Source organism: Camelina sativa, chromosome 5 (assembly GCF_030686135.1).
Source record: "Camelina sativa cultivar CO46 ecotype springtype chromosome 5, ASM3068613v1".
NCBI classification, from domain to species: Eukaryota; Viridiplantae; Streptophyta; class Magnoliopsida; order Brassicales; family Brassicaceae; genus Camelina; species Camelina sativa.
Genome location: NC_141884.1, coordinates 38,390,167 through 38,412,245, shown reverse-complemented (window position 1 = coordinate 38,412,245; position 22,079 = coordinate 38,390,167). Strand labels below are relative to the sequence as shown.

The window sequence follows — 22,079 nt, the reverse complement described above, 5'->3', positions numbered from 1 at the left end:
ACTGAAGAAAGAGAATTTAATGAACAAAAGACGAATCAGTCCAATGGAACTCGAATCAAAACGAAGATAATTAGTTACAGAGAGATGATTTAGTTAAATCATCAACTTGTTTATATTGTTTCCCTATCCTCATGAATTTTAAATCAAGAGGATATAAAGAAACACCAAAAGCTAGGGAACTACAACAACAAAGTTCTTCATTGATTTATTGTTATAGGGTAAGGCAAAGTGGCAATGTGGTTATGAGCCACTGTTCCAATCCAAAGCTTCCCTTGAACTTCCCTCACTTCACTCACAAGCTTCATTACCTTGCCTTGTCTATCCTCGAGCACCTCCAGGACCTTACCTTCCTCGTCGAATCTCGATATCACAGTGTACATTCTCATCCCCATCGTTTTCGCCAGCAGCTTCATCGGTATTGGCAACCGGAAGTAGATGCTTTTTATCCAAGGGTTGTTTGTAAGAACTTCTTGTGCCGGTGTTCTGCAACAGTCTATTGCAACCCAAAACTGACCCTTTTCGTTTATTCTTACATTGTCTGGGAATCCCGGGAGATCTGCCACCACCTCTACGTCACCCGTCTTTGGACCTTCCAGCCAGTATTTCACCAATCTGTTATATACCATATTGATAAAGATAAATGAAATGATAGATACATCAATATAAACACAAAGTTGAGGCAGAGAAACAATAAATATGGAGTTTGACTTAGTCTTGTCTGGATGTTAAGGGTCATCTATATGGTTATACCTGCAATTGGTTGTTTCCGTGAAGAGAAGGAAAGACTGATCTTTAGAGAGCTGAATTCCATTGGGAAAAGCTAAACCATCCAGCACAATGTGTGTTGTTTTGGTAGGTGGATCATATCTTAGAAGCCTTCCTGTTGATTCTCCTTCCAGTAATATAAAGAAATGATTCCTACAAGAAGTACAAGTTCAATTCTCATATCATACAATTCTCATATCTACAAAGCAAGAATATCAGATTTGTTGCTTACGCTCTGTCATATCTTTTGCTGGTGTCAGTGAAGAAGATAGAGCCATTTCTATGGACGTCAAGATCATTTGCAAATAGTATAGGCTTTCCTTCCACATGAGTAGCTAAAGGCGTAGCGATCCCTCCTTCAGGACCAACCATAAGAAGACCATAGTAAGCGTCTGCAATGTACAAATTTCCTGTCTCTTTATCAAATCTCAGACCAAGAGGTCTCCCACACAGCTTCTCGTGTTTCCATTGCTTATTTGTTGTTGAATCCACACCTCTCACACAAGCTTTCTCTGACCTAATTCTCATGAACACAAACCATCAATTAGAAAACCTGAAACAAAACTCTCTACACACAAAAGGAAGTGATGAATATATATATAGTAATCTTTTACCATTTTGATGTTACCACGGAAAATGTCTCCCATCCAATTGCTTCACCCATCCATCTAACCACTCTTCCATCAGCCAACCCTGTGTATGGACCACGACCTAAACTATCAAACTCTAATGACTCTGGACCAAAGACTTGGTCCACAAACTCCAGTTTCCCATGATTACCCAGTCGACTAAGGTTGTCTCTTGGCCATCTTTCCATAACTTGCTTGTATGGAGCAACCTCGTGCTTCACAGGTTTGAACTCACGACCCCCAATTGGACTTATGTGAAAGGGGTCGATCGCTATAAAAATCACAGATAAAGCAATGATACAGAGAATCGGATGATGAGTCAACAATGAGTCATATGTACCACCATTCTGGCCTTTCTTCTCCATTTTTAAAGTGCTCAGAGGGTGGACCAGAAAGTAAGATCAGATTCACCTGATCAGTGTACAGATTATATAAGCAACGTAGAACATTATAGTTGTGGAGAAATGCAAACTCTGTGAATAGAATTTGGGTTGAAAGTAGGTATAAAGGAGACAAAGAACTAGTCAAAAGTTGATCTAAGTCAGATCACTCTGATACCAAATACAATTGACATGACTTTATTTTTGAGATAGAGCTTCGAAATAATCATCCAACCTACAACTTCTCATAACTAAAAATTTGAAACTGTGATACGGTGATTGTTCTACCCTTCTCTTACCTTCTTTTTGGAATATTAAACAAGGAAATGACAGAAGATGGAAATTAGTTACAAAAGAAGACACTGCTCTAGTCCAAGAGACCTGCAGAAAAATTCATCTAAATTACCTTGTGAAATTGAAAGAGTGTAGATGATAAACAGACTACAATGTATCAATGTGCTTATTTCACCAATTAGCCCTACAATAATATATCAAAGAAAAACGAGTAATACAAGACTGTTTGGTGGCATGCTTTCATATTGAAATAAATGTGAAGGTCACAAATGAGGAAACATGTCTAGTGGATGGAATCTTTAGGTAAGACACAGGACTCTTACGCAACTATACATCAATCACATGACAAAACAATTGACGGTCATATTCATCTGTAATGATGCCTAAACACCACTAGCTTGATTAGACGTGTAATCCTTCTCCAATCACCACATTATCCACGAAGCATTCCCACAAACAGTTCAAGCAAGCCTTAAGTATCTGTTAAACACCGGTTCATTCGGTTGGAACTGCAGAAGCTTGTTTACCAACTCTCGGTCTTCATCGATGAAAAGAACTTTGTTCCCACATTCAATATTGAACATAAACTGAAAATTCAGACAACTTCCACTCCACTAAGAGGGACTGCACTGGCTTGCAAGGTCCGGCCGTTTCCAATAAACCGCACTGAAGGTAAAGAAGCATCACTAAGCGATTCAATCTCTAGAAAACTGATATCATAAGCACCCGATTTCTTCAAACTGAAAACAAAAACCACAATGATCCAACCAAGCATAGTAAGAGCCCAGTAGTTGTTCATCCCGCCAATCAGACCCCACGAAATAGCGTAGCCAACAAGGATTCCTGACAAATGTCCTAGAAAACTAGCTTGTGGTACGATGATGGAAGTGAAAATGAGTGACTCGAACGGCGCAAAGCTAATGGGAAGAGACAAAAGACCAAAAAGATCAAGCTTTGAAGAAGGTTGCTTCACAGAGAGAATGGTCATCCAACCAAAGACAACACAAGAGTACCCAACAGCTGTAACTCTCCGGAAATAATCAATCTTGAACCTAGCAATCAACAAATGATAGATCCCAATAACTAAAACACCAGAGAACACAACAAGAACAAGAGTGTAATGAAGGTAATAAGCCGTTCCAAGACCAATATGACCAAGCTGCTCAACAACACCAAGACTCCAGAGAGCACTCATGTTAAACACAAGATGCAAGACACTAATATGTGATAAAGCAGAGGTGATCATCCTCCAATAGTGCCCTTCAATAGCAGTGTCGTAACTCAATCCAACTTGAGAGTAGCCAATACTCTTCTTCTGAATCACAAACCAAATCACACTGCATATCGTTACGATGCAGCTCGTTGCTGGTTTCTCAATGATATCATAAAACAAAGGCCTTCCCATACTTAAAGAATCTAAACCCAAATTCTCAAATTCCCTTTTTAAATCCACAGAATCAACAATGAGCTTGATACACAGATCTGAATAAAAGTTTTTAAGTTTTTTTTTTAATTTTGGGGGCGGAGTAAACTCAAAGCAGTAACCTTTAAAGCTAAACCCACAGACCAAACTAATATGAATTCTCCAGAAGGATTGAAAAAGAGAGATCTTTCTTCTTCGAGAATTGGATTCTATCGATTCTTCGTGTTGTTTCCTGAGAATTTTTCTTCTTTTTTTTTTTTATTATCAGATCGTATCACACAAACACAAAACCTTCAGAGAACCCAAACATTTTTTTTGGTCTTCGTCGGTTTGACTTTATGGAACTGGGCCTAAAGTGGTAATGGAACTGGGCCTAACACCATAAATTTTCAGTCCAGTTATATAAATTACGTTGACCAAATGTTTGCATAATTCACCCTCGATTTTGACTGTCTCTTTAATTTTTTTTAGATAAACCTTAGTTCAATAGTGAAATGAATTTAGTGCAGTGGTAGAAGGTAAGTTCATTTGTAGAAGGCACCATCATATCCAGGATCGAGTCCCGGCTCCTACGAATGTAGGAATTTGGCTAATAGACCAACCAATTGTGGTCCAATAGTTGATAAAAAAAAAAAAACCTTAGTTAAATAATGATTCTATAACATTACTTACTTAATCTTGCCACCCATAATTCGATAACTATATAACATATTGATGCTAGATTATGTTTTTTTTGTTGGGGTCAAATGGTGCTATAATGTTAAGTTTTGATTCTATCTGTCGAGAGTTTTTTTTTTTCCGAAACATACAGTATTATAGTAATTAAAAATGCTAAGCTTGTAATCGGAGACCATATTAATAGTTTCAAAGTTAATCAAATCAGTTTACTTCTTATTTGGTGTGTGTTTAAGTCAAATTGACAAATTGGAATCAGAAGGATGGTATAGATCATTTGATAACCATTTGGATTATAGATTAATGTTCGTCTTCTACGTTTTTGGTAAAGAGTGTTCGTCTTCTACTTAAGACAGAATAAGCATGTAGTACGTATGTTTGGTTTCCCTGTCTCTATCGATGACCGACAATGACGATATCAAAACTACGTTCGTTTCATCACTATACTGAAACTACTATCATCATTAAAAATTTGGCGACGTGTTCCGACCAAAATTTGAAAACTATGTAATTTTCAGTGTTAATAAGTCTCACGTTGTTGTTTTACATCAATCAAGTTACAATGAATCTCGAAACACAAGATAACTCGATAACACAATTTTAGTAATAGTATTAATGTTAAGGATATATTGATATATGAACAATGTTATGAGTTTCTAGAAACAATTTTGTCATTGAAACTAGAATAAATTCATTCAAATATGTTTATTCTCTTTTTTTCTTTGTTACAATATTTTATTCAGATAACTCCATCCATGACTAAACAAATAAGAGGATGAAAGTGAAATATATGAAAAACATAAAACATTAGTTTAACACCAATGCTTGAAGCTAGCTCCTCGTTGAAGCAACCATTTATTTCTTGTAAACATTTTATGAGCCATCAATTTAGAAAAAGTAAAACTTGTTGTTTGTTGGGGGCTTGATTTTGACATGATTCCGGGCCTCAACATTGCTCACGATCATCGTTACCATCATCAGTACGATGACGAAGGAGGCAATCATGGTTCTCTTTTCGATGGCCATTGTTGCTTATTAAGTTCTTAAATGGTTCTTGTTTTTTTTTTTCTTTTTGAAATCTTTGATTGAATAATCGACTTATTTATAATGTAAAATCGAACTTCTATATATAGTGAATTACTAAATTTAAATATTTGGTGGAATGTTTCAATTGTCTTTTCTTAGATAATTGCTCCAATGATCACCTCTAGATTTCTTCTTGTTTTTCTAAAAATAATTGAATTCTAAATTAACTTTCCAAATTTCAATCTGACACTTGTCTGTCTCGTGCAGTAGCGGATCCAGCAAATCTTTTGAGGTCCAACAAATCTTTTGAAGGGGTGCAAAAATAACCCAAAAGTGTTCAATTGGGGATTTGAACCCTTTACCTCAAGTATTATGGGGTGCACCATTAACCACTAGGCTATTTACATCACTAATTAGTATGCATAAACTAAGCATTTTATACTTTTATGTGATGCACTTGCACCCCCCTCTAATAAACGGATCCGCCCCTGGTCTCGTGAGTTTAACAAAACTTTGATTTCAAAGAAAACTTCATAACAACTACAATAACCATTCGTTATTTATTCTGTTTGTGATTTTTTTGTTCTATTTCTTTTTAACATAAATTAATCAGAAAGATTAATTGAATATTTCATACTATACTTTTTCCGATTTGAGTTTTTGTAAAGTGGGTTTAAATTAATTAAAATCCCCATCCAAACTATTAATGAAAACACACACACACACAAAAAAAAAACGAAATTTGTTATTTAAATTTTAATAGTTTTGTGTAAATTATGTGAGTCGGTCCATATTTGGTTTGATGTATAGTTTATTATGATGATGCTACAAAGATGTGAATCTCACCAATAACATACCAAAAAACCTTTGAAGCATGTTAGATCCCAATTAGGTTCAACATGCACCACCTTCTTCTTCTTACAAGACTACTCACTTAAAAAGAAATGGTTCCCTCTTTCCTGTTAAAGAAGAAACCATAGCAATGGCTGCCAAAACACAACCATCTTCTTCGTCTTCTTCTTCTTCTTCCTTACTACTCACCATGTCCTTGTTCTTACTAATTCTTTCACTCATTGTCCCTTCATCAGTTTTCTCAGCCACTCTTCGTTCAGATATTCAAGCTCTAGAGGCTATAATACGCAGCGTTGATCCAAGTTCCATCTCTCCATCCTCTTACCTCAGTACATGGGACTTCTCTGAAGACCCTTGTGAAGGCTCAGGGACGTTCTTGGGAGTAATGTGTTCTTTCCCTCTGGAGAACACGACGAGCCGAGTTACAGAGATCGACCTTGATGATGACGGCTATGACGGTTTCCTCTCTGATGAAATAGGAAACCTAACTGAGCTCACAGTCCTTAGCCTCAACAAGAACAGATTCCGCGGTCCAGTGCCAGAATCAGTGTTCCAACTCAGGAAACTCACCAAACTCTCTCTCGCCGAAAATTTCTTTACCGGAGACATATCCCAAGAAATCACGCGGCTCAAGGAGCTCAAAACCATAGACTTGTCCACAAACAGTATCGCCGGTGAAATCCCTCCAAGAATCTCAGCCTTGAGAAGTTTGACTCACCTGATCCTATCAAACAACCATCTCGATGGAAAAATACCTGCGCTCAACGGCTTGTGGAAGCTACAAGTATTAGAACTCGGTAACAATCATCTCTATGGAACGCTTCCGAAGCTTCCCCCAAGTCTTAGAACTCTATCACTCTGTTTCAATAGCCTTGCTGGACGTATATCGCCCTTGCATAGGCTGAAACAGCTTGTGTCATTAGACGTGAGCCAGAACAGATTCTCAGGCACTGTTGGCCATGAAATCTTAACATTCCCTGATATTTCACGCATCAATGTGTCTTTTAACCAGTTCATATCTCTAGAGGTTATTAAGGTTACAGGATCACGCCTGCGCATGCTTGATGCTGAAGGAAACCATTTACAGGGTCACCTTCCGTTGAACCTGGCAAGTTATGAAAACCTAAAGGATATCAATTTACGGAGCAACATGTTCTCTGGTGATATTCCTAGGATTTATGGGAAAAGACTCGAGAATTCATGGAGAAGCTTATACTTGGAGAACAACTACCTGTCAGGTTCACTTCCTGAGGAGTTTCAAAAGATTTCCAAACAGATCAGAGGAAACTTTTCCAATAACTGTCTGCAATGTCCAAAGAACGTTCCGATCTGCCAAGGACCACAAAAGCCAAAATCGCAATGCACCAATGCTGTGCTTGGGAGGTTGGAGTAGAGAGATCATGCGGATGGCAGACAGTTTGTATTAGAAAGCATAATTACCAAAAACCAAAGTTCATGTACTTGTTCGGTTCTCATCATAGTAGAAATGTAGTATATGAAAAACGACATTCAAAAAAGAAGACAAAAAAGAGAGATGTGTATTTGAGATAAAAACTTTTTCTTTTACCATATTGATGTTTGACATACAGAACAGAAGTCTACACCAAAAAAAAACCTCAACTACCATATCTCCATCAGGAGGACATTCCAAATCCTGCTACATAACCTCCGAGGTGTTTTTCCCAACGACGTAAACGTAATGCATTTCAAAAGAGCCAATTCACACTAATGTTACCAAGCCAGATCAGAAGAGGAAACTGGGCTAAAGCTACAAAGATCAAGAGGTAGTGATGCCTGCTTGAGTCACAACTCCTAGCTTCCGCAAAGAGAACTCGCTTCATTGTCTTCACTAAGAACACCCCGGTGCATAAGCAGGTCCATGGAATCAAAACATAGTAAGAATATCCCCAGATTATCTTGCCAAGAACAGCTAGACAAAGGCCCGTGAAAGTATAGCCTGCATATGCCACAATATCCAAGAGGGGTGCTTCTCCGCTACCCAGTGAAAGCAATGATATCTTCAGCAGCATGACTTGCAAAAACCAGCCAACCATTCCTTTCACAAAAAGCCAATTCAGAGCTTCTGGAGAAAACCTACCAAATTAAAATTCACCACAAGGAATCAAAAGGTTGAACAAATGCACTCTAAAAGACATAAACATGAATAAATACAAAATAAATAAAGAACTTACTTCCCATAGAGCCCTAGTGACAAACCAGCAAGAACAACATAGGTTCCAAATGCCATAAGCGGAATGTATAAGTCTGGTGCATTTATATCGTATATAGGAGGCTTGTATGAAAGTCTACCCCCAACTGGTTCTGAAATTCTAGTCCCGTGTCCCTGCGGTTGCAGCAAAACTCATATATGAGAATAATCCCAAATACAAAGCCAAATAAAAAGCCATTATAAAAAAAAGGTTGAGTCTTACCCTGTGAAGGAATGGAAATAGAACAATCTTCAACTTGTTCCTCACATATTGGTCATTCACTTGAAAATAGTATTGGGGATCGGAGAAGTAACGACTTATCTGTTTACATATCAACCCGTTAAAACAAACGAAACACCCTGTATAGGAGAAAATCAAAGAGAGAAGAGGAGGTTACTTACGTTGCTCTGCACATACTCAGAGCTCGATCCGAAAATCTTCTCCCCATAAGCTCCCAAACCACTCCTGATAAGTCCAGAGCCAGGTCCAGAGAAAGGATTACCAAAGGGGCTAGGCTGAGGAATAGCCTGATGCATTGGCATCCCAGGCTGAGGAATTCCCTGATGCATTGGCATCCCAGGCTGAGGTCCCATGTTATTATACATCTCTGGCAATTTCAACAAAAACCAACACAAAGAGCTTTACCGTTAGTAAACTAGACTGATTACAAAGTCCCTTAACAAGTCCAAAACCATCAAACGTTTGCCCCAATGTAATTCAACCCTGAATTTACTAAGCAAACGTTTACAAAGTCCCAACGTTTTCTCTATTTCCTTCAAAGAGTTCACTAAGCAAACCAGAATATACTACATTACTAATCTAGGGTTTTCCGATTTCATCCGTGACTAAACATACGAACACAATCAAGATTCCGGTCATGGAAAACGCAATTATTATACAAGAAATCGCAAGAAAACTCGGTTATGTGAACCGGACAAAATCGAAGATAAACATAGAAGAAAACTCGGAAAAAAAATTGTAACAAGGCGAAGATCAATCAGCAATTAGTAAGAAGGAAACATAAACGCAGACCTGAAAGCAACTGTGAAGGAGCTAATAGATAGATCTATCGCTTTCTTGCTTTCTCCGGTTGATTGGATCAGTTCGTCGGCGTCAAGTTCCGGTGAATTGCGAAAAGTGAAGAATTCGTCACCACATAAACAACATACATAGAGAGATCCAAGGTCGTGTGACGCGCTCTTATTCGCACGTGTGACCATAGGTTCTTCTTCTTCATCACTTATCCAATGAAAATTATACACGTGTCATTATTATAAATAAGTAAGTTTTATTTTGAAATTCGGGGTGTTTTATGCGAATAAATTGAAAGTTCAGGGCTGTTATTAAAAACTTTTCTGTAGCGTCGCGAGCTGCTTTGAGTGAGGTGAAAGTGATTCTTCTCGGTGGAGTTAGAAGAAGAAGAGAAACTTTATGTTTTTAGTCTTGTTTTTGCGTAGATGGAGGTTCCAAGCTCTGAGGAAGTGCTTCAGTTTCTGAGCTCTTGTCTCACTCAGATCAAATGGCGACTCAAGACCGCTTCCAAACGCCGCCTCGAAATAGGTTCTTCTTCCGCTCTCACTGATTCCACTTTTTTGTGATTCCTCTTGTTCTGCGACTGTTGGAAGCTTATGATTCAATTTAGGGATTCTTGATTACTTTCTCTGAGTATCTGCACTTTCCAATTTCCTTAGGAACGATAAAATTTTGATTCTTTAGATCTCATTCTGTATCCAGATTGAAGCTTGATGATCCTTTGGTTGTTGTTTATCACATTCCACTCCCTATTAGAGATCAATCATCATAAAGTTTTGAACTTTAACATCATAGATCGTTCAAATACCAACACTCGACTCTAGTATGATCTCAGTTTACCATTTGCTTGAATGAATCTATAACCGATGCTTAAAGGGTTTTTATTTTGGGGCAGATGTTCTGGCATTGTGCACGGGAATGAGACCAGTTGTGATGATTGACTATGGTGGAAAGATGCCTGAGCTACAGGATCGCTTGCTTTCCCTTCTTGAGCTTGTTCAAGAGGTTTAGACTCTATTCCCTCTTCAAGTACTTGAGTATGTCTGTAGCTTGATTTGATTCCTGCTTGTGTCTTGGCACACTTTTTTAGGGTTTACCTGTTTTCAAAGAACTGAAGGTTATGGTTATTGAGGATATGATTTACCTGATAAATGTAAGAAGACTACCCAAGTTTGTAAGTTCCAGCTTGGATTCAGAACCCGAATTGTTCTTTGTCGACTTGGAACAAGATCCTCCAAAGGTTGTTCCTTTTATTAAGCTTGTGTGTTTTGTTTAAGTGGTTACTCTTTTCATGTTGAATTTATCTTGTCTTTGCTTTTGTTTGTGTCAAGATGGTAAAACAAAGCAAGGAAAGCAATCTGGGGGTGCAGCTTAGATTGATTCAGGAGCTATTCTCTTCGACATTTCCTTTAGAAGACAGCAATACTGATACCACCACAGCACTTGATGAGGCCAACTCTTCTCAGTCTTCTTTATTCATTGATCTTAGTTGTTGTTTACATGACACTAAAGTTACAATCCCAACCTTAAACGGGTAAGTTTCACATCCATTTCAACCTCCATCAGATTATCTTAGTTGATCACGCCATCAAGCTTAATAATGTTCAATTGATATTTGCAGATGGCTGCTGGACTATCCGGTTGTGTATCTATTCGGCACAGATCACATAGAAGAAGCAATCTACAACCTATCCACCAAATCCCTCCGCATATACAAAGTTCTAGTATCCAGGTTGGCTATTTTTTATTTGGAACTCTACTTTCTTATTATTGCTGTAATGTCTAACTCAAAGATCTTCCAGGAACGGGACCACCGAGGACTCCCACTTAGAAGAGCTAACAAGGTAAGAACTTCAGAATACGATTGTGACTTTGCTGCCTAAGCAACAACACATCTGTTAAATTAACTAATACAATTGTGATGCTTGCAGTTTTTCGGTGCCATATGATCTGAGTACGGAAGGTTGCAAGGAAGTGTGGGCTGAAACATTTCTGGAGAGGATGAGTTCGAGGTGGGAAGAATGCAAACACATTTGGAGATCATTGGATTTGCAAGTTTCTGAATGTTATCCTCAAGCAATTGTTCTTTAAGAGAGAGTTGTTTATTCATCAAAGTGATCCAAAAGATTAACTTAAAAAAAAAACCCTTGAATGTGGAATAAAATGAGTTTCATAAACAGAATCGAACGGTTCTCTGGTCAGTTCTACAAGAACACAGAGCCAAAAGCAAAAGGAAAAAAAGGAAAAAAGCCAAACTAAAACGTGAAATCCAAAAACTTCAGACTATTTGTAAGTCAGTTTCCTTTCAGGAGGCTCTGAACTTCAGCCTCTGTAGGGAGAGCAGGTATTGCTCCTTTCTTTGTTGTAGTGATGGCTCCGCAAGCATTTGCATACCTTAGCACTTCTCTCAAACGAGGTTCGTCCTGTCAAAACAGAAGGAACACAGTCAGGAATCTTGGCAAATATGCCGAAAGTGCATAACAATAATGATATAAATTGTTACGTATTTTACCTCAAGCACAGCACGGTCATCAACGATCTTGCAAAGCAAGGCACCGACATATGAATCACCAGCACCAGTTGTATCCACTGCATTCACATGGAAAGGATCAACAGATCCCCGGAAGCTCTGTAATCAAAACAGAGACAAGATCACAACTTGAGTAACACAAAGGTTAAAGTACTCAGACCCGCAAAGATAAAATGTGCTCTTCCAAAATCTTTTACCTTGGTGTAGTATCTACAACCCTTGTCACCTAAAGTAACCAAGAGAAGTTTCAAATTAGAGTGCCACAGAGACAAAGCAGTCTCATCATCAACCTTATCAGATCCAGTCAAGAACATAAGCTCTTCATCGCTGACTTTGATCACTTCAGCTTTGTCCCAGATGCTAAGAATCTGCTTCTGAGCCTCCTCCTTCGAAGGCCACAAAGGAAGCCTCAAGTTTGGATCATAAGAGAGCAACGCACCAGCTTCTTTAGCCACCTCCATGGCCTTCAGGTGAGCAGATCTACATGGCTCAACGATCAAACTTATTGATCCATAGTGGAACACCTTAGCCTGTATAACAAAAACAAAACAGATCAATTCATTGACCTAACTTCACATCTACGTTACGCATACCAATCAACCGTTACGGTAACGATCTAGCACCGTTCGCTAATTTAATGTGAAAGACCAATAAATATTTAGCCTACGTGTCATATATTAATTAATACTTATAAATTAAAAGTAAAGAAAATAACGTACAGATCTGATGAGATCAAGATTGAGCTCGTCAGGGCGGAGGAGCATATCGGCACTAGGGTTCCGGTAGAACATGAACTCACGTTCTCCGTCAGATCTTAGCGTCACGAACGCTAGTGCAGTCCTGGCTCCGGTGTCGAAGTTGATACCTTCAGCAGAGACGCCGTTCTGTTTCAAGATTCCGGCAAGCATCTGACCGAACTCATCGTCACCTAGCTTTCCAACGAAAGCAGCACGACCGCCGAGACGGGAAATGGCGATGGCAACGTTTGCAGGTGCACCACCGGGGGCTTTGATGAAGCCAGGAGCATCGGCGAGGGATACGCCGGAGACGGTTGGGACGAAATCAATGAGCATTTCACCGAAGCTCACGATCAAGCTTTTCTCACCGTCGGAAGCAGCCATTTGTAGTCGGAGTGTTTTGATCGGAAAGATAGGAACAAAGATAGAGAGAGAGATTAGATTATGGATATAATGGTGAGAGAGTATTAGAGGATGAAGGGTTTATATAGAGTTATTAGGTTAGGGTGACTGGTTTAGTCAAATCCACAAGACTTTTTAATAAATAAAAAATCTATAATTTTATAGAATTATCCAAACAAAGATTTGATATAATATCGTATCATATCGGGACATATACAAAGATTTAATTTTATGGTATTTAATTGGTTGGTTACAAATAGTATGTTATGATTTTGTGAGATTTAGAGTGATTAGTGATTGGTGCTTTTGACCAGATTTTTTGCTTGTTAGATACTCCCTCTGTTTTATATTAAGTGTCATTTTAGGCTGAAAATTTTGTTACAAAATAAGTGTCATTTTGTATTTCCAATGTAGATGTTTGGTAAATTTTCCAATTTTATCCCTATCAATTTAATGTACTGACCAATAGAAAAATATATAATATATTAATAAAGGGTAAAATAGAAAATTTAATGATTTTCTTAATCTGTGTGAAAAATCTTAAAATGATACTTAATATGAAACAGAGGGAGTAATAAATAGTGATTTATCTGTTGTTAGATAAAATAAAATAAAATGAAGAAGATATTAATCCTCTTTTGACTCCGATTATCTTGCTTGTTTGGATAACTGTCATTTTCCATAAATACTACTGCTGAAATCGAAATGTATTAATGTTGGGATTTCGTATAATTTTTTCGTATTGGGCAAGTTTAATTAATTAGAGGCTTATCCGTTCTTGGATAAATATGCTAATCCTCTTTTAATTCCGATTATTTCATTTCATTTGTAAGGATAACTTTCTTTCATCATCATCCACGGATATTATTATCTCATGTAAAAATCTACTGAATCGATAAATTTTAATGTGTGATTTTTTTTTCTATAGAATTTTTCATAACAAAATTAGTTTGGACCTATATCCCAAGTTTTGTTTTGTTTGTGTGTTTATCATTAATTAACAAAACTCCTCCTTCCATGTTTTCTTCGACGTCATTTGGGTAATCTGTTAGGTAGGGTTCAGGTATTATCCGATCGGATTCGGATAAATAGGTTTAGAAAAATAGAATCTATTGGGTATTTTTCGATAAATAGATTCAGTTCTATTTAGATACTATCAGATTCAGATCGGTTCGAGGTACAAATTTTAGAACCCAATTAATATCAAAACTACCGGATACCCAAAAAATAATCTTTAAAATTAATTAAATTTCAATAAATTTAGCTAAATTATAACTTATAATAACAAATAATTTTAAATATCTTTGATTATTTTTGATATTTAGCTATGAAACTAATTGAAATATTCAAAACTATAATTATAATTTTAGATAATTGAATTATATTAAAGCTAAATATTATAAATATTTTTAAATATATTTATATATTCGGGTTTAATGGATACCCGCACGGGTACCGGGTCGACTCTGACCCGAACCCACGACTATTAGAAAATAGAATCCAGTAAGATTTTATAGCTAAACCGGTACTCAATCCGAATCCAGTTTTTCAGGTCGGATTCCAGATTGGGTATTCGATTACGGTTTTTATGCCCAGGCTTACGTGTCTCCGTCATACGATTTATAATTCTATATATTAAAAACCTTTTTAACAAAAATCGCTTTTTGATAAATGCTAAATAAGAAAAATGAAAAACATAGTCACTGATATATACAGTTCTATATGTTTTCATTTTCTTTTTCGTATATAAATATATAATCTTTAAATCGAGAGTTGCGGAATATCTTGATATATTAGGATAAAAACATTTGCTCATAAGATATATATATATATATATATATATATATATATATATATATACGTATTCATGACCTACGTCTTGTAGATATGTTCTAATGATTGTAACTTATAAAGTGTTTACTTTCCGAGGGATACATATTGTTCATATTATAGTAAATGTAAGCAAATAAATTAAAAAATAATTCACCTAAAAATGTAGCTAATTAATTAATAATCAAGCTTTATAACACATCTCACAACTGTGTGTTTGGTAACATATATTGTTTTATCGTATTTAATTAGTTGGTTACAAACTTACAAATAGTATGTTACGATTTGGTGAGGTTTAGAGTGATTTAATGATTATTGTTTTTGACCAGACTTTTTGCTTGTTCATGGACCTATGTGACGTATTTCACAAGGCTAAATAATTATTGGGGACTTATCCATTGTTAGCTAAAATAAAATAAAATGAAAAGATATTAATCCTCTTTTGACTCATTTTGCTTGTTAGGATAACTTTCATTTTCGATAAATATCATTTATGGATATATTTTGTGATGCAGATATGCTAAAATCAAAATTGTATCAATGTGAGATTTGTTAGAATTTTGAACTCTTTTTATATCACAAAAGATGATGTTTTACGATTTTCACATCAATTAAGAAAACTATTTAATATTTAAGTATAAATACATTATTATTTTTTATAACATTTTTCGTAACTATCAACCAATAGTATTTCATCAAACTTTGAAATTTTCATTGAATGATTCTTGAAACTTACAACTTCATAACATTAATTAATAAAAGTGTACAGAAAATCAATCTTTATGATACAAGAAAAAATTCTAAAAGATTATCCTTTGTGATATAGAGAGAGTATTTCGCAAGGTTAATTAATTACTAGGTTTTTATTAGTTATTGGATAAATATATTAATCCTCTTTCATTTCCGATTATTTCATTTGTAAAGATAATCATCACTGTCCACATATATTATTGTCTTATGTAAAAATCTATGTAAATTGAAAAATTATAATGTGTGATTTGTAAAAAACGAAAGTACCTTTGACCTATTTGCCAAGTTTTATTTTATTTTATTTTGTGTGTGTTTATCTAAAAAAACAAAGGAATGACTGATATATACAGTTCTATGTGTTTTTTACATTTTTTTTGTTTTGTATGTAAAAAATTTAAGGAATGACTGATAATCTTTAAATCAACAGTTGCGATATCATCTTGAGATATATTACAACAAAAACATTTTCTCATAAGATGTATATATCCATGACCTAATGATTTTGTAACTTATAAGTGTTTCATATTCCAGTAGATGTAAGCAAATAAATTTTTAAAATCATTCACCTAAATATGTAGCTAATTACTAGCTAATAACCAAGCTTTATATAACACATCTCGTAATTTATCAACATGTGATCAATTTTGGGTTTGCACAAAAGCTATAAGTTTTTTTTTTTTTTTTGCTATTCAAAATGTCATAGTCAGTAAGTAATGATTAAAATGGTGGCTAAAATAACTTGAGTCCTAATTTAGTTGGTTGTCATATAGTATAGTAAACCATCATTAGTTGGTTATCAATTTATCATCATGTTGTCGATTGAATTTTAAAGAAAGTTTAATACCATCAATTTATCCGACAATTCAACCGGCTGAACTGGCCTGGTTCAGACGAAAAATAATTAAAGGCTAGGAAATTAAAGAATTTATTAGTATAAGGATGATTTTTGTAAATAAAGATAATTAAAAGGGTATGATTATAACATTTATTAAAAAGTAATGGACACACCGGTCTAACGGGTGCGTCGGTCGGCGAGAATGACGCTGTAAAAAAAAAGTGAAGGCAAAAAAAAAAAAAAAAAAAATAGAGGAATTATCATACGAGGCGAAGCGCACCGGAGGAAGCATAGAGTCGATTAACCCAAAGCTTAGATGAACGGTGAGTTGACTTCTTTCCGATATTGACCCAATCATCTCTCGCCACGTCATTGGTTACTCCAATCCATACCCTGAACCGCCACCTTCTCTGTCCCCCAATTCGAAAACCTAATCCGATCGTCGTCTCCGACCTACATCCGCCGGAAATAATACTTTTTATCAGTAAGATTTGTTTTTTTTTATTCCTTTCAACCATTATTTCCGATTTTGGATTTATCGATTAAACCGTTTTAGTCTCTGCGAGAGAATGAGACTGAGAAGTTGGACATCTAAAAAAACCCGATTTGATGATGAATCTTGAATCTATGGGAAGGTGTGAATCTTTGATTCATCCTCAGACTCATTCCACACAAGGGTTTTGTTTAAAGCTTTTGTTTTTGTATTGATTTTTGAAAGCACTTGTTTTTGAGCTTTGTTCTACTATCATGAGCTTATGTTAGGAAGATGATGAGAACTTAAAGCTCTTCTTGGTTGATACATGATCAGTGTGCAATAATTGCTGTGAATCTTTTGTGGTTTTGAATTGCAGTGGACTTCAGGATTGATAATGGTGTAGCTGCTGGGATGATGATGGGGATTCCTGTTGAGCTTGAGGTTACTACGACGGTTGAGAATCATAATGAGATGGGTGAAAGCTCTGGTCAAGCAATGATTGAGCAAGATGATGATGATGACAACCATAATAATGAAATGGGTGACAATTCTGGTCAAGGTCAAGCAATGCTTGAGCAAGATGAGAAGGTGAATCCTGATTCTCTTCCTCTAGCAGTTGCAGATATGGCAGATAATCAAGGGGATGAGCCTTATGTTGGGCAGGAGTTTGAATCTGAAGCTGCTGCTCATGGGTTTTATAATGCGTATGCTACAAAAGTAGGATTCGTCATCCGTGTTAGTAAACTGTCACGGTCAAGGCATGATGGATCTCCCATAGGGAGGCAACTTGTTTGTAACAAGGAAGGCTACAGGTTGCCTAGCAAGCGGGATAAGGTTATTAGACAACGAGCGGAAACAAGAGTTGGATGTAGAGCGATGATCTTGATTAGAAAAGAAAACTCTGGTAAATGGGTTATCACAAAGTTTGTCAAGGAGCATAATCATCCTTTGATGCCTGGGAGAGTTCGAAGAGGTTGCATTTATGATCAGTATCCGGTTAGTTGTTGCTCTTTATTTCACGAATGATCACTAATCTTTTGGTGGAAGTGAAAGTAAGATTTTTTTATATTCAGCGATAGTATTGTTTGAAATCCTAATTGGTGTTACTTGTTTAGCTGGTTAATATGCTTCTGTGGTACTGACTAGTTGCTATATGGCATATTCATGTGGTGGTTTGATTTTTGACTTTGCTTCTATCTAATTTGGTAATTCTAAAAACAATTCTCTTCTCATTTGCAGAATGAACACGACAAAATCCAGGAACTGATGCAGCAGCTAGCTGCAGAGAAAAAGAGATCGGCTACTTACAAAAGGCATCTAGAGATGCTATTTGAACAGATCGAACAGCACAACGAAAGCCTTTCTAAGAGAATCCAACACATAGTAGACAATGTGAGGAATCTGGAACAGAGAGATCATCAACAGAACCACCAAGTATAGTCCTTTTGGTCTCTGGTTTTTCCCTTGTTCATTCTTCAGCAGTTTGATTTAGGAGATAGATCTTTTCTTCTTTATTCCCCCCATCTTCTCTCTTTAATAAAGATTTTTCTTGTCGAAAACAAAAGAGCTTGCAATTGCCTTAAAGAAAGTTTTGTTTCTTCTCCTTCTTCTTCTTCTTATGTTCTGACATTGATTTTGCTCGGACAATGCATAGGCATTGTGTAGTGTTAGTGTACATAAAGTGAAGGTTTTGCTTTTTACGTTCTATCAGGTTCCTCTGTAATAAAATCAGCTTTTTCTCGATGATCTTCCAGCTGGTCAAACCCCGTATAGATGGAAAGAACCCTAAAAATCTATTCAAAATCACAAAACAGAAGCAAAATAATCAGATCAGCTTGTAATGGACGAGGCGACTGTACATATACGATTTCTGTATATGTGCTGATTTATATACCTTAAGTATCATTTTTAGGTTAAAACATACATTCACAGTAACAGTATTGTCAAATTGTTAGAGTTGTTGAGTCGATTGCCATGTCGTGTTAACTGTCGATCACATTCACATCATCTACCACATCATTTTAAAAAAGTGAAATTCTTTTTGCCTCAATGGCTTTCATATTTTTGTTTTTAAATTTACAAAAGTTTCATAGATATTAATTACCATTATTTTTTATTTTATTTTTTTGCAATTATCTATGTTTCAGAAAAAAAATTTGTACTATGTCCATAACATAAGCCATGAAGGCATGAACTGTCTACAAATTTTATGGACCATTAATTTTTTTTTTTTTTTTTGGTTTTTGGGGACTAAAATGTTATTAAAATGATGAGATATGGGTCCGAAAATTAAATCAATCATTTTGTCTGGTAATTATGATTATTATTTGAATTCTCAAGTTTCTTTCGTTTATGAATTAAATAACATTTTAAAACATAGAAACAAATTTAAATCTTGAGTAGGGACATTATATTGATAACGTTGGACCAACACAAACACGAGAATATCTGGGAGTTCTCGAGACCTGTTATTTTCTCCTCCTTGAGATCATTTTGGCCATGTTTTTTGTGAGAGTGAATTGACATCTGAAGAGAATATAGTCCACCACATGCCGTTTTCTCTAGTTTAGAATACTTTATTTCGCTTCTTTAGATATATAGAAGAAAGTACAAAGGACCGACCAAAAAAGAGTGTAAAATCGTAATTACCTAAAAAGCAAGGGAAAAGTGAAAATTGGGAGAGATGGTTTCATAAACTAAGAAACAACAACTTAAACGCTTACAAAGAGACAAGGAATAAAAACCCAATAAACAACGTTTGACGACGATCGCTTGTTGTGGGTTTTCGTAGTTTTTAACCACACTTGTAATGCTTCTTGAGAGATTGATCATTAATAGGCATAGAGCGCCCACAAGAACCCGCAAGGCGGCGAGCATCTTTCTTTTGCGCAGGGTCTTTAATGTACTTACACATACATGGTCCTGGCGTTGTCAGTCTCTCACAACATTTACTCCACGTGGCGCTAGCATGATTCGTGATGGTTCCCATGCATAAACGAAGTGCTTCTTTGCAATAAGCGCGCGTCGGATCCGGGAATGATGTCAAGAGTAGAACCAAGGCGATGGACATCAATGGAATGATCTTCATTTTCTAGACTAATTAATTTATTAGATGTATGTCGTCAAATCTGTTGTATGTTTCTAGCTAGGTCTTTATATAGAAAATTGGAGTCAGAAGCATGTGGCTGTACTGAGAAGTAGGAATTCCCAAAGAGATGAAAGGAGGAGGTCGATCCTATTTTATAATGCAAATAATTAATATTCAAAACAAACTAGAGACCAATATACAAAACCGATTGAATAGGAAGTGAAGTGAGGATGGCTTTTTTTGATATGTTGTATTTATTTCCTAGTACAAAATACATGCATCTTGTTTTGCTAAGCAATTAAACGTGATTGAACGTCATGCCACAAAAAAAAAAAAAAAAACTAACAAATTGAACTAAAAAAAGCTCCAAGTGTTCGGCCGAACCATATAATCCCTTTATTTAGGCTCAAGTTAGTGACATTTATATGATTGCTAGAGGAGAAAAAAAAAACAAGCACCAAAATGTTCTTGAATTGGCTCGCCTAAAATCTCTGAAGAAGCAAAGGCAAATCGAAAACCTAAATCATTATGACTAGCGAGAAAGGGTAGCGTGGTCGTTTGCCCTAGCTATATCATTTCCTACACCGAAAATGACAACGTTCAATGGCTCTTCTTGTACGTACTTCAATTGTAATATTTACGAAAAATATAAAGATAGTGTTGTCTTGCAACATTTCGTGTTCTTCACAAAAACGGTCACATGGACAAACTCAAGTTATTTTCAATTTAACATTTTTAGAATTTATTTACAGAGAAAATAGATGAACCTATTAGATATAAAAACTGTCGAAGCGACAAAAGAAAAAGAAAAGATCAATTCATGATCTATTGCTAAAGCCAACACTTTTCATCATCTGAAGAAACTCCTTGTAATTGACTCTACCATCTCCATCTTCATCCACTTGCATAATCATCTCTTTACAACACTTTAGGGTTCTACCTTGCTTGAGCCCCAAGGAAGCCATCACAGACTTCAACTCCTTAACAGTGATAAACCCATCACCGTCTTGATCAAACACGTTGAACGCATCCTTCATGTCCTCTTCCTCTTTTTCCTCCACAATCGAACCGTAAAGAGACTCAAACTCGTTTATGTCTACGCACCCATCTCCATTTGCATCCATCTTCTGGATCATTTGGATCAGATCTTTGTCAGGCATAAAGATTCCTAGATTCTCTAGAGAATCGTTTAGTTCTTCCTTTGTGATGCGTCCGTCTCCGTTCTTGTCGAACATCTGAAACACTCGTTTTAGATCCACCAGATCTGTTCTCCCAGGAGATTCAGTTTCCACTTGAGACGGTGGAGGTGGGTTCTTGTCGTCGATGTACCAAGAAGGAGGGAAGAGAACTCGGAGCTTCTTGGGGACTAAACAAAGAAGAAAGGAGTGAAAGAGGTTGTAGAGAAGAAAGACTGATTTCACCATAACTCTTGGCTTTGTTGAGAACAGAGATGGGGCAGAGAAAGCTTCTGAAAGTTTGATTTACATAGGAACTTGAAATGATTATATATATTATAGAGGAAGAGAGATGGGGACGTAATCAATAATTGATTAGAGAAAAATTTCTAATCCAAATATTTTTTTGGTACAACCGTTGGATCGATCCATTAATTAACCTAGACGTTACCTCTTTACCTTTGGAGTTTGTTTTTAGAAGAAACAAAAGTTGAATAATACAAGACTGTAATAAAGTTAAACTTAAAGCTCCTAGTAATACTTATATATAAACACTAAAGAGCACGACTCTAAACTTAAGTCTTTTTGAATAAAATACAAACACTAGTTACTGACTTTATACATTACCATTTTACCTAGTTTTTTTATGTGTCGCTACTTCACAATTTTTATTGCTATCGTGAGAAAAGTTAAAAGTAGCTAGATTTAGGAGGAGAGTTTTACATATACTCTACAAACAATAACCAAAAGAGTTAAGAAGATAAATAAAGTTTACGTTGTGTGGTTGGGAAAAAAGTTAATATACAAAAAGAGAAACTAGAAGTAGGAGAATACGCGTGTAGGGTATTTCACAGATCTTTGACAGGAAAAAAAACGATAAAAAATACTAATGTAGTATCTATCAAACGCGTTGTTATAATTGTTGATGTTTGGTTCTTTCCCCAATTTTATTGGGTTGTTTACATTATTAA

The 22,079-nt window shown here is 36.0% G+C and overlaps 7 protein-coding genes and 2 pseudogenes across 12 annotated transcripts; 3 read left to right on the top strand and 6 right to left on the bottom strand.

Annotated features, from left to right (window-relative positions):
- Window positions 1-15: 15 nt before the first annotated feature.
- On the bottom strand, window positions 16-2,338 carry LOC104788194 (protein STRICTOSIDINE SYNTHASE-LIKE 13-like). 2 transcript variants are annotated; one of them, XM_010513913.3, is made up of 5 exons: window positions 2,181-2,338; window positions 1,380-1,805; window positions 998-1,282; window positions 751-918; window positions 16-612 (listed from the first exon to the last, which is right to left on the bottom strand). In XM_010513913.3, the coding sequence occupies exons 2-5, from the start codon at window positions 1,757-1,759 to the stop codon at window positions 198-200; spliced, it is 1,248 nt and encodes a 415-aa protein (XP_010512215.2). In that variant the 5' UTR covers window positions 1,760-1,805; window positions 2,181-2,338; the 3' UTR covers window positions 16-197. The 2 variants fall into 2 exon arrangements, with proteins under 2 accessions (XP_010512215.2, XP_010512213.2); XM_010513911.2 differs by having other exon boundaries at window positions 2,074-2,236.
- On the bottom strand, window positions 2,238-3,473 carry LOC104788195 (RHOMBOID-like protein 13 pseudogene; annotated as a pseudogene). Its single transcript, XR_015557933.1, has one exon. The product of XR_015557933.1 is annotated as an RHOMBOID-like protein 13 pseudogene (transcript).
- A 2,611-nt stretch (window positions 3,474-6,084) lies between these two features.
- On the top strand, window positions 6,085-7,613 carry LOC104789785 (uncharacterized). Its single transcript, XM_010515433.3, has one exon. It carries the CDS (start codon window positions 6,175-6,177, stop codon window positions 7,435-7,437), a length of 1,263 nt encoding a protein of 420 aa, XP_010513735.1. The 5' UTR covers window positions 6,085-6,174; the 3' UTR covers window positions 7,438-7,613.
- Window positions 7,586-9,472, bottom strand: LOC104788192 (uncharacterized). Its single transcript, XM_010513909.3, has 5 exons — window positions 9,287-9,472; window positions 8,656-8,861; window positions 8,477-8,575; window positions 8,237-8,388; window positions 7,586-8,138 (listed from the first exon to the last, which is right to left on the bottom strand). The coding sequence occupies exons 2-5, from the start codon at window positions 8,857-8,859 to the stop codon at window positions 7,751-7,753; spliced, it is 843 nt and encodes a 280-aa protein (XP_010512211.2). The 5' UTR covers window positions 8,860-8,861; window positions 9,287-9,472; the 3' UTR covers window positions 7,586-7,750.
- Window positions 9,473-9,540: 68 nt separating this feature from the next.
- LOC104788190 (uncharacterized) lies at window positions 9,541-11,463 on the top strand. The gene is made up of 7 exons (XM_010513907.3): window positions 9,541-9,814; window positions 10,182-10,291; window positions 10,377-10,526; window positions 10,618-10,820; window positions 10,908-11,018; window positions 11,089-11,130; window positions 11,218-11,463. The coding sequence occupies exons 1-7, from the start codon at window positions 9,712-9,714 to the stop codon at window positions 11,375-11,377; spliced, it is 879 nt and encodes a 292-aa protein (XP_010512209.1). The 5' UTR covers window positions 9,541-9,711; the 3' UTR covers window positions 11,378-11,463.
- LOC104788191 (putative fructokinase-4) lies at window positions 11,414-13,080 on the bottom strand. Its single transcript, XM_010513908.3, has 4 exons — window positions 12,536-13,080; window positions 12,014-12,346; window positions 11,799-11,915; window positions 11,414-11,709 (listed from the first exon to the last, which is right to left on the bottom strand). Exons 1-4 carry the CDS (start codon window positions 12,935-12,937, stop codon window positions 11,581-11,583), a joined length of 981 nt encoding a protein of 326 aa, XP_010512210.1. The 5' UTR covers window positions 12,938-13,080; the 3' UTR covers window positions 11,414-11,580.
- Window positions 13,081-16,541: 3,461 nt separating this feature from the next.
- On the top strand, window positions 16,542-18,448 carry LOC104788189 (protein FAR1-RELATED SEQUENCE 11). 3 transcript variants are annotated; one of them, XM_010513905.3, is made up of 3 exons: window positions 16,542-16,854; window positions 17,222-17,841; window positions 18,085-18,448. In XM_010513905.3, coding segments are annotated over exons 1-3 (822 nt in total). In that variant the 5' UTR covers window positions 16,542-16,853; the 3' UTR covers window positions 18,286-18,448. The 3 variants fall into 3 exon arrangements, with proteins under 3 accessions (XP_010512207.2, XP_087307497.1, XP_010512208.2); XM_087451371.1 differs by having other exon boundaries at window positions 16,553-16,693; XM_010513906.2 differs by having other exon boundaries at window positions 16,553-17,005.
- Window positions 18,449-19,400: 952 nt separating this feature from the next.
- Window positions 19,401-19,958, bottom strand: LOC104788188 (non-specific lipid-transfer protein 2-like). Its single transcript, XM_010513904.2, has one exon. It carries the CDS (start codon window positions 19,931-19,933, stop codon window positions 19,640-19,642), a length of 294 nt encoding a protein of 97 aa, XP_010512206.1. The 5' UTR covers window positions 19,934-19,958; the 3' UTR covers window positions 19,401-19,639.
- Window positions 19,959-20,634: 676 nt separating this feature from the next.
- LOC104788187 (calmodulin-like protein 4 pseudogene) lies at window positions 20,635-21,426 on the bottom strand (annotated as a pseudogene). Its single transcript, XR_015558577.1, has one exon. The product of XR_015558577.1 is annotated as a calmodulin-like protein 4 pseudogene (transcript).
- Window positions 21,427-22,079: the final 653 nt, after the last annotated feature.